The sequence below is a fragment of the Corylus avellana genome, chromosome 9 (assembly GCF_965113065.1).
Source record: "Corylus avellana chromosome 9, dhCorAvel1.hap1.2, whole genome shotgun sequence".
In the NCBI taxonomy this organism is placed as follows: Eukaryota; Viridiplantae; Streptophyta; class Magnoliopsida; order Fagales; family Betulaceae; genus Corylus; species Corylus avellana.
Window position 1 is genome coordinate 18,935,906 of NC_142498.1, and position 16,692 is coordinate 18,952,597.

General features: G+C 35.3%; 1 protein-coding gene across 2 annotated transcripts; it reads left to right on the forward strand.

Moving 5' to 3' along the window:
- The first annotated feature begins 37 nt into the window (after positions 1-37).
- Positions 38-15,622, forward strand: ATJ1 (DNAJ heat shock family protein). Of its 2 annotated transcripts, none has more exons than XM_059605730.2 (19): positions 38-208; positions 296-374; positions 536-625; positions 725-816; positions 3,923-4,006; positions 4,160-4,198; positions 4,439-4,549; positions 4,623-4,664; positions 4,775-4,862; positions 6,295-6,359; positions 6,523-6,585; positions 6,683-6,755; positions 7,502-7,590; positions 10,170-10,241; positions 11,480-11,536; positions 12,293-12,341; positions 12,432-12,501; positions 14,475-14,564; positions 15,267-15,622. In XM_059605730.2, exons 1-19 carry the CDS (start codon positions 182-184, stop codon positions 15,364-15,366), a joined length of 1,380 nt encoding a protein of 459 aa, XP_059461713.2. In that variant the 5' UTR covers positions 38-181; the 3' UTR covers positions 15,367-15,622. The 2 variants fall into 2 exon arrangements, with proteins under 2 accessions (XP_059461713.2, XP_059461714.2); XM_059605731.2 differs by having other exon boundaries at positions 15,231-15,359.
- Positions 15,623-16,692: the final 1,070 nt, after the last annotated feature.

The following is a 16,692-nucleotide window of genomic DNA, read 5'->3' on the forward strand; positions in this document are numbered from 1 at the left end:
CCTAAAAAGATTCAGTACGCAACCGTTGCATAAAACCCTAAACCCCTGGGACTGACATTTCTCCGTCCACTGAAAGGAAACCGATGAGTAAAATCGTCATCGTTTTTCAGCTCTCCGATCATACTTTTCTTACATAACAATACAATACGGCTTCTTTTATCACCAGTAATTTCGTCCTCAAATGGGAAGATTCAGTCGTTTAGGCCTGGTAATTAGTCCGTAAAACCCTAAACCCCTTTTGATCAATTTAACTTAATTACCTTTACGACCATTTTCAGTGTTTGGTTGTACGCAGTATCGGCAGCATTTGCTGTCATCTACAGCCATGGATAAAGATTATTTGCTTGCAAGGGTTTCTGCATTTCGCGCACAAGGTAACTTTGTTGCGCCGATATGAGGTCTAAATCATATTAAGTTGTTAAAGCCTCTGTGATGGGCTTGGCTCTTGCTTCTTATGATGAACTTATTCTTCTTTGTATGTTAAATTATTAATATCTGATATGAGATTTATGAGTTTTTGGTTTTTGGTAATCAGCTTCGCACAGTTGCGGTTTTGTTGTTGGTAAACCGGTTGATTATGCAACTGCAAGATTGCCATTGGGAGATCGTTATATTCATGCCACAGGTTTTCGATTCCTCTTAATAATTAGATACCTTGAAAGTTCAATTTCTTTAACCAAACAGGACCGGCTTTGTTTATTTCTTTATTACTCTGCGTTTCCAGGATTTCGTTCTTCCGCTGAACGAAACTACTATGAAATTCTTGGTGTTCCCGAAAATGCCAGTCGAGATGACATTAAAAAGGCATTCCATGCGGTGCGTACATTTTGGAATTCATGTCTAGTGTCAGGTGTTGCCATGTCGGAGTTTAAGTTTAATATCTTACAACTTTCAATTTATTTATGTTATTTTTATATGTGTATATCAGCTCAATTGTATGTCAAAAGTGGGCCTACATGTAACCTAGTCAAGAAGCTAATCTATATAGCTAGGTTTTCATCATCACATGTTATTGTAGTCGCCTTTGTTTGATCCTGATTCCTGTATACGAATATTTAGCACTATATTGTTGTTATCGTGTGAGTTTCAGACCTAGTATGTTGGCAGTACGTGGTTGAAAAACCATAATAAACTTGGCCATCTTTACTGGAATTGTTTCCAAGTGATTTTGCTGGAACTTATTTATGTCTTCATTTGCATATTACGTAATATCGAAGTCTTTTGAAGGAACATTTTTATTATATCAGTATTGCAATGTCTTTATTTTTTATTTTTTGGAATCTTAATCATCATTTTTTTTTTCTTTAGTTTAATTTATATGAAGATAATTAAGGTGTTGTTTGCATTTTTTTTTAAGTAATCGAGATATCATTAAAAGTGTAAGGCGCTTTAGATACACAAGAAGTATACAAGAGAAGTCATGTAGCTAGTAGGAGCAAAAAGAATTAGAAAATCATAATAACTTATCGCTAAAGAAGAAACAAAAGCAGTTGTCCAAAGATACATGGTGTTTAAAATAAAGACTTTCTTTCAAAGTCCTCTCACGGTCCTCAAAACTTTTATCGTTCATTTTCCTCCATAGACATCACAGAAGGAACGAGGGCACTATCTTCCACATAACAACACTCTGAGTGCTGTCAACAGTCCACCAACAAGTATATAAGTCGACTACTCGTCTAGGTATAACCCAAGACAGCCCAAAACAATTGAAGAAAACATGCCAAATGGCATAAGCAACCTCATAATGAAGAAGAAGATGGTCCATGAAGTCCTAATTCCTTTTACACGTACAAAACCTAGCAACCACAATAATGCACCACTTCCGGAGATTGTCCATGGTAATGATCTTTTCTATGGCCGCTGACCAAACAAAAAAGGCCACCCTCAACGGCACCTTAGTCCACCAAACACTCTTCCAAGGGAAATATAAACCATCATTACAATCCATGACACTATAGAAGGATTTAACACCAAACAACCCTCTTTTGGATGGGACCCACTACAACTTGTACTCCTCTTCTTGTCTCATTTTCACTAAAGACAACACCCTGAAGAATGTGGCAATGGCATCCACCTTCCAATAATGAGTTGCTCTAGCAAAGCTCATGTTCCATTGAATAGAACTTCTAGAAAATTCTACTTGAGCCGCAACAAAAGCATCCATTGCACAAGCAATACCAAATAGAACTAGAAAGGCTTCCAATGTGATGCTAAATTGAGAACTATTATTCTGTGTTGTACTTTAGAAGAATCTTGATTCAAAGTGTTGTGCTGCAATTGAGATGGTTGTTACTGATAGCTGACTCGTGAGATTGGGGAGCATTTTGTGAGGGGTTGAAAAAGTATAGAATGGCACTTGCAACTAACGGAGTGTGAAACCTAGTTATTAAGTGCCTGCCTATAAATTCAACAGGAATGTGCCTTCCCCCTTGGGGGTGGAAATGAGATTAAGCTTGTAATCTTGGCAAATTTTGTTAAGTGGGAAAACAGGGATAAAGTTGGGCAAATGTATTCTTTTACGAGTTTTAGATGTCTTAGCTTTAACTTACTATGCGATACAAGAGCGTTAATTTGTTTTATATTTAATAAAAGGTGTCTTAGCTTTAACTTACTACATGATACAATACTGTTAATTTGTTCTATAGTTTCTAAAAGAGAGGTCAACAAACTACTGGCAGCCTTCGTGACTTTTGGAGGAGTTTCTTAGTGGAAGTTATAGTAATTGGTGGGAAGAGAGGTGGGTGCATATATTAGTGGAATCCCTCTGGGATGGTTCTTTTTTTTTTTTTTTTTTGTGTGTGTGTGTGTGTAGTTTAGCTTGTGGGAGCTTCTTTTTTTTTTTTGTGATAAGTAATTGTTGTATATATCAAAAAACACAAGCACCGGTATACAAAAAGTATACAAGGAAACCACTGTAAACCCACAAAAACCTAAATAAACCCAACAATAAACCCACAAGAAATCTCACGAATCACCCAACAACCCATAAAACCTGCCTAGGGCACTACAGGGTAATAGTCTTGCCCTTAGTCCCAGGCCACACGATCGTTAAACTAAGATCCTCTTTCACCTCGTTCAGCCACACAACCTTTCGATCCTCCTCCTCATCATCGCCCTCCAACAGCCCCTCCTTGCGTGCTACCTTATTATCCCAACGAAAATCCTCTTCCACGATCTCCAAGAGCACCAAGTGATCTTCTTCCTTTAACTCATCACTGGCTTTTAACTTTTCCTTTATCCACTCAATCTGCCATTTTTGAGATTTGGTCAGACCGTTAAGCATAGTTGTGGTGTGAGAGGAGCAAGGCCCAGTAGTACTATTAGACCCTTGCGGACTGGAATCCAGAACAAACCCATCCAACCTAGCCTCACCTCTGGTAAGGAAGATGAAATGGTATGACATTGTTAATCACCATTTATCTCAAAAGCTTAAACTGATAAGAATTGATGAATTTAATAATTCAATTTATATTCGAACACTCTTCCTCACATATAGACCCAAACTTCCCCCTTAATAGGTGATGCACAATATGTGAAATATTTAATTGAAATGGGAGATGAATGATAGAGACATGGTTCGAGCTTAAGACCTCTAATCTGGTACCATTTTAAATTACCACTTATCCCAAAAGGTTAAGCTGATAGGAAGGAATGAATTTAATTATTTTATTTATATTCTAATAGCATAAATGCGGTAAGAAAGCTTTGTAATTTTTTTTTTTTTTTTTTTTGATAAGAAAGCTTTTTAATTCTCTATAGTAGTATGAATGTGATATTAATGAAAATGGGATCCTTGGCGGATGGAATTTTCATTTTTCATACCTTTTTGGACAACATATCCAACTTTGGTGTTTCAGCTAATGTGCCTGCTTGCAAACAATCATTCTCTGTTCAAGTTGCTGAGTTTCAATTTACTATGTAGCTTGCAAAGAAGTACCACCCAGATGCAAATAAGAATAACCCTTCTGCAAAGAGGAAATTCCAAGAGATAAGAGAAGCCTATGAGGTTTGGAGTTGTTTTTCTCATGTTTTGATCCTAATTGTTCGGTGTTCCCCTCTCTGTTAGTATTGGAATTATCATTTTTTTAATGATTTTAAGTTGCCTAAGTTTGAATATAATTGCTAATCTAGTTCTTGGTTATGTTTTGGTGAATTTCAGACTTTACAAGATTCAGAAAAGAGAGCAGAATATGACAGGGTAACAACTTTTTTCTTTCTCCATTTGTTTATCTATTATCTTTTATATTATCTTCATTATTATTTGTCATCTACTGTTGCTATTTGTTTTGGTTATTTTCTACTTTTGCAATCATCCAGTGGTTGGTGCTGAGATTGGGTCAGTTGATATTTTTGTAGTTTTTGCAATCCAAAGCTTGTGTCCCCCATTTAAGGGTTTAGAACTAACCAATTCTTCTTTATATCTTTGTTTCCAATAAAGAAGTGCAGTCGAGGCACAGAGAATGTCGAATATGCTGCTGGTGATGCAGATGGGTTTAGATATGCGTACCGAACTCATTTCTCTGATTCATTCCATAAAATATTCTCAGAGGTAGCTTTTCATAACCTTCAACATCATGCAGTTTATTGTCATGAATATACTAAAATCATTGGATGCCTTACAGATCTTTGAACAAGGGACAGATCGTTTTGCATCTGATATCCAGGTGAACTTGTTTTGTCTTTAGTTTCCAATTGTTATAGAAGTATAGAAGAAAAAAATTCCTGTAGTACCTTGCTAAAACATGTTCATCTTAATCTGTTTGAAATTCCATAGGTTGAGTTGTCGCTCTCCTTTTCTGAAGCTGCACAAGGATGCGTAAAGAACCTGTCCTTTGATGCATTTGTGCCCTGTGATTCTTGTCGTAAGTAAACTTATAATTTCTTGGAATCAAATTGTGTGTGAGAGATCTTTGCAGAAAATTCATCTATTCTAATTTTATAAGTCGGTCTTCGTATGGTTTCCTTTTAAGCCACATTAGGAAATTTTTTCGCGCTTCCATTGGGATTGTTTGAGTCTTTAGTGTCATGCAGATTAAATGCTTGCATTTGTGTTATAGCTTACTAAATCTATCTTATTTATGTCTTTGGAAACAGTGTAACATCTTGATCTCATATTGGGAAGATGAGTAGTCCACATACAGTGAGTGGTTTATAAAGATATTTATGGATACTAAGTCTTACATCGTTAACTTATTAGGTGAAACTAGGCTTTATAAGTGATTCTAAGGAAATTCCAATTGTAACTTGCCTAGTCTTTTTGGGGTGATAGCGCAAATGTGAATAACATAAATTGTTACAAATGGTATCAGAGCCATCTAATAGCGCCATGTGGTATTGGAGCACTATATGACGTGGCTCCGACGAGAAAGTCTGGGGTTTAAGGAGGGAGATTGTAATACTCTGATCCCATATTAGGAAGATAAGTAGCCCACATATAGTGGGTGGTTTATAAAGACACTCATTGGTCCTAAATCTCATATTACTTACCAAGTGAAATTGGGTTTTATAAGTGATTTCAAGGAAATTGGGTTATTACAAGTCAACCACATGATTGTAAATTGAGGATTATAAATGTTCAAGTCAGGATAACCTGATGTTAAATGATTTTGAGATGTAATAGGTTTCAAGCCAATCCATTGACCATATTCAAAATTAGAAATAGTCTTGGCCCTAACTTTTATCCTACTTATTAGTGATTCTCTTAAATTCCAGTCCCTAAACTCCAATTTGATTAAAGAAAAAAGGTAAAATTTTGTCATGGAAAGCTATTTTAAACCAAAGATGGTCAAAATAATGAGAGCCACAAGGAAAAGCTTTTTGATTTGCATAACATTACTTATCTAAAAAAAACAAAAGCATTTTCAAGGAAAATTTTGCTATATTTGCTTATTGTGTTAATAAATTCTGTACAAAGATGGAATGGATTTTCTATAACATGTATTTGTAGCTAGACAAAGTTTTAAAGAGATATTTGTCAAAAAAGGCTCTTGGAATGCATTCATCACTATGGGCATAATTGGCTCAATTTAACTAAAACTATCAGATTAACTTTATTTTTGGTCAATAAACCTACTTTCTTTGGTTATTAAGGAAAATCCAATTATTTCAAGTTTTTATTGTAACTTCTTGAACCCGTTATAAACGGCTGGATTTGTAAATTGTTGCTCCGTTTTGATTAAGATGTTTCAATTAAAGTGGGCTTTGATCTAAATTCATGCCCTTTATATAAACTATTAATTTTCCTGGCATAAATGATTGAGGTTGTCTTGTCCTTTTGTCTATCTCATGATGCAGATGGGCATGGCCATCCACTTGATGCCAAGTCAAAAGTTTGTCCGACTTGTGGAGGTGTAGGGAGAGTAAGTGCTTTCAAGATCTACACTGATGTTGATTAGTGGATAATTCGTTCTGAAAGGACTCACTTTTTGAGAATAACTTCGTTTGGTTGTTATTTTGGAAGTGTGACAGGCTATTGGTTTTACTGTTTCTTCTGTTTCTAATACTATCTAAATCATAAACCAGGTTACAATTCCTCCATTTACATCCAGGTGTGGCACTTGTAAAGGGTCTGGCCGTATCATTGAGGTCTGACGTGAGTTCCAGTGAATTAGCTTTGTTGAGCTTGATCTCTTCATTTAACTAAAAGATGTATTTTTTATTTATTGTTATTCATCTGGTGCAGGAACACTGTATGTCATGTAGAGGATCAGGGTTGGTTGAAGGCATCAAGGAGGTTAATGTTACTATTCCAGCAGGTTGGTCTTAGACATTTCTTTTTGTATACTTCCTGTGTATTTGGGTTACGTCCCTCTGCGCTTTTCAATGATACAATTGCTTATTTATCAAAAAAAAAAAAAAAATCACCTAAAAGATGTAGCTGGGGTGACCTAGGATGTGGTGGGTCCTATGTATAATTGTTAGCAAATAGAAGGCGAAAAATAAAAGAGGGACTGCCAATGTGTTTTCATGTATATTTGTTTTTTGGTAATAATCTGAAACATACTTTTTGAGGTTAGCCTAACAAATATTGTCCTGGCATGTCTGCATGCTTAATACTTTTATTTTTTTTTTATTTTTTTTTATCAATTGGGACAATCATTTTGAGAGTTTATATGTCATTAAGTTGTTTGGTGAAGAATTTTTTATTAGATTTTACTATGTATTACATTTCTCATTGATTGAGTTCTCTATGACAAGGACATGCATTAGTTTTGTGTTCAACATGAATGCAAGATGTACCTAAGACACTTTTTAAAAATTGAAGTGATTTGACTGTAGAAAGGGACAGGAATTACATTTGAAATTGAATATGAAGTGCCTTACAGGATGACAAAGAAGGGAAGATATCAATTTTTTTTTTTTTAAGAATTTTTTGTTTTTTAAACTTCCCTTTTGTTTATTTGATCTATCTCTATTGAGAGAGAACCCTTATATAGAGATCTTAGTGCTAGAAGTTTAACTATTTATCTTATCATTATTAATTGTGTTTTAAATGGATTAGGTGTGGATGCTGGAGATACAATTCGTGTACCCGGGGCTGGTAATGGGGGACGAGGAAGTCAACCTGGCAGCTTATTCATTAAATTAAAGGCACAGTTCTACCTATTCATTATATCGTAGTACTTTTGGATTGGTTGCTTGAGTGTGGAAGATTGTGATTGCAACTTTTTATCAGTTTCTATCATAGTAAATTGGTGAAGTTAATTAATTGAGGTTTCTAGGTTGTGGGGGGTAGTGGGAGACAGCGTTTAACTTTTTGTCCATATTTTTTTTTTAAAAAAAATTATAGGAAAGTCTAAAGAAGCTACCCTGTGGTAAAGAGTATTATTTTTTAATAATTAATCGAAAATATTATTAAAAGTGTAACACACCCATGTTTGCAGGAAGTATACAAGAGAAAACACTTAGCTAGAATGAGTAAAAAGAACAAAGAATTCATGATAACTAATCATCAAAGGAGAAACATAAGCCGTTGTCCAAAGATACATATTCTTGAAGAAAATGGACTTGGACTTAATCTCTTCCAATGTCTTCTCATAGTCGTCAAAACTTTTGTCATTCCTTTCCCTCCTCCAAATACACCACAAAAGGCAGAATGATACCATCTTTCAAACTGCTGCACTTTGAGGACTGCCACTCATCCCTTTCTAACATGCAAAAAGGTCAACCACTTTCCTAGATGTCACCTAGGCTAGCCCAGCACGACTAAGGATAGGCACTAGCAATCTCACAATAGGGAAAAAGATGATTCACAGACTCCCCACAACCTCTTTCGCATACAACACTAATTCACGACAATGACATGCCATCCATCATTTATATTATATGAGCAAATCCCTTGAATCTCTCTACCGCTTTCTCAAGACCAAGTTTAATTAATAACTTATTCGTATATAGCACCTCCTATTTTGTTCAGCATTTTCTATCGAATCTTTTACCTCCTAATCTGTTAGATAGGTAATTTTCTGCATTGTATACACTACTATCCATGTATACGAAGATTGAAACATCTTCTTTAACTCTAACATCTCCTTCTCACGATCTTCAAAGCTCCTTCCATTCCTTTCTTTCCAAATGCACAACAGTTAACATAAAAGAGCCAACATTTAAAATTCCAAAACTTATGTTGTCCCAATTGCCCCTTCCAACTCACCAACAAATCTCTCACCCTTCGAGGCATAACCCATACAACCCCAAACAATTGAAAAAGAGAGTTCCATAATTATCTTGCCACCTCACAATAAAGAAGAAGATGATCAATAGACTCGTCACTTTTCTTACACATACAACACCAATCCACCATAATAACATGCATCTTTCGTAGATTATCCAAATTTAAGATTCCCGAAAGCCGCTGTCCACAAAGAACACCACTATCGAGAGAGCCTTAATTTTCTAAATACTCTTGCATTGAAGTGGGAAATTCACCGGAGTAGATAACACCTAATAGTAAGACTTCCCTATAAACCATTTACTTTTAGCAGGAATCCAGCTCATTTTATCTTCACCTCCCTGTTGAAAAGTTTTTTATAGAAAGAGTAATAGAATAGACTTGGTTTATCATACTTTGCTAATGAAATAGACAACGAAAAATCTTGTAGATCTTTTGGTGTCTGAATGCTTCAATATCTAATCTATCCAGGTCTTAGAATAATATATGAATTTCTTTTACGATGGTGCATTTATCATTATTTGTTCTGAATACATCATTCAATTCTTAGACAAGTCCTTTTGAGCTCCGTCAAGTCGAATATCAATCGGCATGAAAAAGAAGAAGATTTTTTTGTTATAATGTTTTTTTCAACCTGGTCTTGAGAACAAATAAATAATGAGTATCTAGTTGTGAATGTATTGTTAAGTTTCATCAATTAAAGCTTGCTAGACAGAGGGAGTGAGCTTAGTAACTTATTTTTGGTTGGGTTGACCCCTCTGATTTTATGTTTTGCAAATTATTCTCACCCACTGTACATCAATTGAAACCAACAACTCAATTTTTTTTTTTCCATATCCAATAATTGGATTTTTTGGATTGACAATGATTAATTACTCTTTGATTCTTTCAAAGAACATATGAATAAGTACAGAAGTTCCTTCAGATAAAAAGTTTTAAAACTCGTTTGCAATCATTCCTCGTCTTTTATGAAAAGGTAAGGAAAAGTCCATCTTTATTTGGAATGTTCCCTGTGCTTCTTTATTTGGAAGAGAGTAATTTTCGTGAGTTCTTTGGTACAAGTCCAGTTAATATTCAGTTGACTTTTTATGTTATTAATATGCATGGAGGACTTTATTATTTGTTGTCATGAACTTGATCAGCAGTAATATGCTAGCTTTGAAGTGTAATAACTTTCTTGGAAATTTGGTTCCTTGGACTGGCTATATACACCTGTTTGAAGCATAGAATGTGAACTTAATTCTTCTTTTCCTACACTTTAGGGGCTATCTTTGTATACTTCTTATGTATTAGAATTGCGCCCCTCTGCGCTTTGAATGAATTTGCGTTAATTATCCAAAAACAAAAGTGAATTTACTTGAGCTTGATCAAAAGAAGGCTGGTTTGTTAAATGGTTTGCTTTTGTAGTTTGGAATACTATTTGTTGGTTGGCAATGCTTTTTTTTTCTTTTTTTGTTTCCCTATTCCTTCTGAACTTTACAGTGTTTTGGTGAATTAGGTTGCTGAAGATCCTATCTTTTCTAGAGAGGGTGCAAACGTTTATGTGGATGCTAATATTAGCTTTACGCAAGTGAGCAATGAATCGTTACTTAAATACTTGTCACGCTTGTATGGTTTGTTTTTGACAAAATACCCTATTTTGGCTACTTTCGAGATTTGCACAAGCTTTGTGGCCTTAGTTTGTTTGTTTATTAATTTTTTTACAGGAAACTTCACTTACCCCCTCAACGTATAGGCACTTTTGCAATTATATCCTCGAAGTTTAAAAATTTGTTATGTCGGTATCCCATATTTTAGCCCCTTTTAATTACACCCCGTTTAGGGTTAAATCAAATGATAAATAGGTGAAATATCCCTTGTACCCCTATAAAACTTATATATATATAAAGGGTAATTACCCTTATTAAATAATTAATTTTCTTTTTTTAATAAAAAAATGGAACCCACCGCTGGTTGTGGGTAAGCCAAGCAACACATTGCAATTTTTTTTTTTAATTTTTTAGCAGGGGTATTTTGGCTTCATTCGTTAGGATTTAATATAAAATCCTAATAAAAGGGTGTATTTAAAATGGGCTAAAACATGGGATACTGACTTTGCAAATTTTTAAACTTTGAGGGTATGATTGCAAAAGCGCCTATACTTCAGGGGGTAAATGAAGTTTACTCTTTTTTTTTATAAATAAAATAAAACAAACAAACAAAGGCCACGAGGCTGGTGCAAACTGTACTTGTATGGCTAAACTATACTTTTGATCCTTCAAATATATATATTTTTTTTCTAACCGATCCTTGAAGTATAGGTTAAAAATCCAATTAGGTCTCTAAATTTTTAAATGTTTCGATTTCATACTTGAACTTCTTAACTGCATGCAGCAGTCTTTCCATCCAAATTCATGACAGCATTGTCACGCAGATTGATAGTGGCTCATTTCAAAGCTTGCCACATCAACTTTTATGGCGACATCATCAGTTTTATGAATGAAGGATTGAAGTATTTAAAAATAGGAATTTCTGGGATGAAAAATCTTTTAAAGTTTTAGGGACTAAGTTGGAACCTCCTGTATGTTTTAGGGATTAACAATTTAGTTTGGCCTATATTTATTTGGGTGCATGCCAGGGGGGGGGGGGGGGGGGGGGGGGTTGAAGAGCCTATTGGCATTTTGCAAATCTGATTTAACTTTGAATATTGCATTTAAAAATGTAAACATTACTATCTATAGCACCTTATTTACATGATATTATGTCTTTCCACATACAAACCTAATGTAGTTTTTATCAATTAATGTGGGTTTTAAACTTTTTTTACAGGCTATACTTGGTGGCATGGTTGATGTGCCAACTTTATCAGGGAAGATGCAACTAAAAGTAATGCTTTTCTCTTTTTTATTATTCTTTTTCTTTTTTGTCATCTCTTGTTTAACATATTGCTTTCCTTTCCATTTTCTTAGGAAACTGCCTGTCTTTTTATTTTTTAATTTTTTTTATACATAGTGTAATGACTTATGGGATCTGTTGAAATATGGCTTAACTTGTATTTATCACAGTGAAGGCATAGCCAATCAAGAAAAGGTGTTATAGTTTAGAAAATGGGGCAAAGGTATAGAGAGAAAGAGTGCATAAGAAAATATGTATTTTGTTTTCCAGTCACTTACCAGCATTAATAGATCAATGTTGTCAGACAAAACGAGGTCAGAAATTTGCCTAAATAGTGTGGCAAACTTTTAGTATGAACATGGTCATGGGTCGTAGATATGATGTGACCCACCATGTAGCAAGGTTGGGCAGAACTGAATGTAGATAAGGCAGTAAGAAAGTAATGCAACACCAGAATCTCCAGTGCTCAACTCCCCCAAAGAAACAATAAAGAGAAGGAAGATATTTCTTCTGCTGTATGCTAGAAGTTTTATGTTAGCTATCTTAAGACTGATATTTTGGAAGTCTTTGCCCCTGTAAGTTCCAACCTTTTCATCGAATAAAAAGAATTTTTTTTATCGTATAAAAAATGCCACATCATGTCTGGTGGTGTAAAAGCATGGCCTTGTTTGAAATTACAATTTTTGGAATTGTGGCAGCTCAGTTTGAAACTGACTTTTTCATGCACTGCAATTATGGCCTTCCCAGATACCGAAAGGAGTTCAGCCGGGACAACTTCTGGTACTAAGAGGCCAAGGTATATTGGTTTTCTTCTTCTTTCAACTGTTTGAAGTTGCTGTTGGTATTTTGTACCTTTGAAATATGCCTACATCCTAACTTGCTGCAGGACTGCCAAAGCATGGTTTTCTTGTAACCCATGGAGATCAGTATGTGCGATTCCGTGTTAACTTCCCCACGTAGGCTTCTTATTCTTAGTTGTTTTACAAGTTTAAATATGTTGACAGTGCCTTTTTTTTTTTTTTGTCTCTAGATTTATATTGTTGGCAATAAGCTTCCGTGTTAACTTCCACACTTAGGCTTCTTACTCTTAGTTGTTTTTTAAGTTTAGCTATAATATGTTGACATTGCCTTTTTGATTAGCTCTATATTTATGTTGTTGGCAATAATTTTTTCAAGAGCTTATACTCACAGACCAATGTTAAACTTAATGTATGTCTTGGGAGTGTGGTGATCATTATCTCTAGGGCATCTACAGAGTGTGTGTGTTTATTATGTTTTTCTTTTTCTGTAATCTGTTTCTGCTTCTGGCCTGTAGTTTGAGTGATAATTCTATTTTTGCTGCCTTGATTTTGTACGAGTGGCGTATCATGGTATGTTTGAAACTTTAGTCTTGTAAGAATAAACTTACTGGTCAATAGATTTCAAAGTTTGAACTTTTTGGTAATCAGGGGGGCGCACTAGCCATAGACCCTACGTAGATCAAACGGTTGAAGTGATCCTAGAAAACTTGGGTCCCAAATGCTTTTTCAATAAAAGTCATCTCTCAGTTGCAACAGAGTCATCTCCTGGAAAATGGAGGCCCAGCAGAGATAAGACAGTTATGGAATTGCCTTTTTGTATACATGCAATTACAAATTAAAGCATTGATTTTTTCAGGAAATGGCATTTTTTATAACATTTTTTTATCAAGTTCCTGGTGGTTCGAATAAAATTTAAGTTAGATGGTATCTTGTGACACCGGTAATTCAAAGAATCATTCCTATGTTTCTGATTGTTCGTTGGAAGACATTCTTGTGGCCATTGAAAAATTTTCTTCCTCTTGGTTGCTTCCAAGTATATCTTCTTATTGTATGCACTTCAAGTTGATAGGTAAGGAAACCTGGTAAGATCATTTAGTTTCACATACTGCCATATAGAGGGAGAAATTAAACATAAATCAGAATGGCGATGCATGATTGCTTATGAGGAAGATAAGCCAGTTTTGAGGGCCACAGTACCTCATAAAGATGAAATTTATTTGATGTTTCTTTAAGTTTTGAAATTCTTACGACTTCTAAAGGAACTGTTTTGCTTATGAACTGCTTGACCTTATTAATGTTATAGCTGACTTATTTGTTTAGAAGTTTTGATCTTGATCTTGAGATTTGTGGTTGTTTGCTAAAAGTCAGTCAACCCTGAGCAGTAGTGGGCTTGGATTGATATTCAACTTTGTAATAATTGGACCAAGAAAAGCACAATCCTGCCTCATGAAAATGAAAATTTTATCACAGAAGTTGTCATCATTTTCCAAACCTTATTTGCTCACCTAATGGTCTGTGATAGTGGCCTTAGTCAAATCTTATGACTATGTAAGGTTGTCCAGTAACAAAATGGAAACAAATGTTATTGATTCACCTGATCTTACTCCTGTGGTTATTTTCTTAAGGGGATTAACCAAGTTGCAAAGCCATAAATTGAGTTGATATCTGTTCAGTCCTGAGAGATTATGTGACTGATTATATGTGGGCATGCTGTAATTTCTAGCAAGGCTCACTTTTGTCATGCCTTCTACCTTTTTCTTCATTACTTTTATCTTGGTTGTCGGTGGGGCTAGGTTCCAAGCAGAGCTATTGGAGCACATACTTCTAAAACTTTGTTTCTATTGGGGTTTATTGACATTGTGTATTTGTGTGGATGACTGGATCCTATTCATTTGCATTTATTAATGTCCGGATGAATATTACCACCCATTTATTGGAGAAAAGTACATAATGGGCTCTTTTCAAACGCTGAAATTGTGTTTTATGTTCCCAATTCTATAGTAAGAGAAATGTTTATCAAACTCGTTTACTCCCTTCCTACAATTACTCTTTATAGTTTTGGAGGTTGTTTTTTCTTTTTCAGTGAGCTGAATTAACTTGATTGTCTTCTGTTCTATTCTATTTCTTAGTGAAATAAATGAACGCCAACGTGCAATTCTAGAAGAATTTGCGAAAGAGGAAATAGATTGTGCGAACAGTAACTCAGCTGAAGGAAACTGGTGAGTGTTTAATTTGTAGTACCCATCATGACGATATGAAATTGAATGTGTTAGTACCCAATTCTATTGTGCAAACAGTAACTCTTCCAAGCCAACTAATGAATATTGTGTGCATGAACCACCGTTATAGTTTTCTTACATTGCGTACTGTCTTATAGTGCTTTATGTGAGAGGAGATGAGAATTTTGAACCAGTCATCCAGGATTGTTACATTGAATTCTGATGCATGAATTGTTGCTTGACATCAATTGGTAGTAGGAGACCGCCATGGCTTGTGCACATAGGCCTTCAATTATTCTGTACAGAGGTGGGGTTTTAGGTTCAGACGTTCACTATCCAGAGGAAAAAGGAAAAGAACAGAAAAAAGTTAAACCCCCAATATATGTCTCTACTGTTTTCTGTTTGATTTATAATTCTGTTAATGAGATCTGTTTGAATGACCCCAAGGAGTAGTTCAATCGGTTAGGGACTATGCTTCATGAAGCAGAGGTCATTAGTTTGAATCTCTTATTCCCTCTCATTGGGGTCAAAAAACTTATCAAAAATAGAAAGAAATATTCTGTTTGGATCAGTGGGCGTCATCATTGAAAATGAACTTTGTCTTCTCAAAATATGGGCAGTATTGTCATTCTTCTGACTGTAATTAAGATCCTAAAATGGATACAGGCTTTATCAGCAGCTATCTACTGGTTGAACTTACAGGTGGCAGCAAATTCTTGAACGTATAACAGGTCCTAAGTTTATGCTTGAGCTATCTCTATTCATGTTGATCCTTCTGTCCCTGAACAAAACAATGGGCTGATTGCCAACTCAAGGCAATTTTGATGGAGATATCTGGGCTACTCGTCAATGAAACAGGACACCTGCCTCTGTTATCCTTAGTAGTTTTGTTGATAGCAGCCAGCAGGTACACAATCATTCACTATAAAATTCTTTTCCGTTCTCAATTTATTGGTAACATTTTCATTTAAGTCCTATGTTTGTATACCCACAATGTTTTTGTATAGAACTAGTTATCTTTTGATTTTATAATAATAAAGTTCATCTAATTTTTTGAACGTCTTCCGTTCTTTTCAAATTTTTCACAGAAGTTTTTCTTTGTATAACACAATTCGCAAGCTAAACCATGAGAATGTGAAAGATATTTTTGCTTTGGAACAGAATTTGTACATGTTGTATGTGTGTTTGTGTGTGTGTGTTGGTGTTGGGGAAAGGTTAGAGTAAGTGGTTGGCTCGAAAATGGGTCGAACTTTTGTCTGCCAATGGGGCCTTACTACCAACCTAGGCTGTATTATTAATTTATTTTCAGCCAAGCTATAGACAAGCAGTGGAGTAGGTAACGATGTTTCATCCTGAATTAAGAGCCTTATGGCTTTGGCAAGTTTTATTGAACTATAGCTATCCGAACCACTGGTTTTGGGGACTTCAGAAGATGTTTGAAAAATCATATTTCTGAAGATTATTGGCGTTTGGAAGTATTCTTTTGCATGTTTCGTGAAGAGTGTTGAAAGGAGTTAGGCCCCTAAGGTTTAGAAGGGGTTTGATTACATAGGCGACTTTTGTGCCATTTTGGGGTTTGATTACATAGGGGACTTTTGTGCCATTTCATTAATTGGGGACCAGAGTCTGTTTTTCATGTTATAGATGGACAAGCCATTTCTGGAAGCTCATGTGTCTTTCTGCCCATTTGGAGCAGCATACAAGCACACACTTGCTTTGCCAAATATGTGAATTTGCTTTGGCATCAGGCGGCACCTTTTGTAGGTGAAAGGTGGCTCAAATGGATTCAAGACACAGATTGTTGCTAGTTAATGCAGAGGAATTGACAATGCCTTGGCAAATTGTTTAAACTGCCCATCCCTAATATGCTTATCAATTATTTGGCTTCCCCTCCCTCCTTATGATGCTTCTTTGCTAATCATGCCTTCAAGAACAGTTTTCATTGATCTAGATTCTCAACATCAAAAGGGGCCGTTTAAATTATAGGGCCGCTGATATTGACCACAGTATTAAGTATTTTTTCATTGAAGGTGCCCAATATAGCTCGGCAAGTCTGTGACTTGATTTGTTCCCTCCATGCTTTCCGTTCCTATTGGAGCATATTGTTAAGATTCCCCATGAGTTGCTT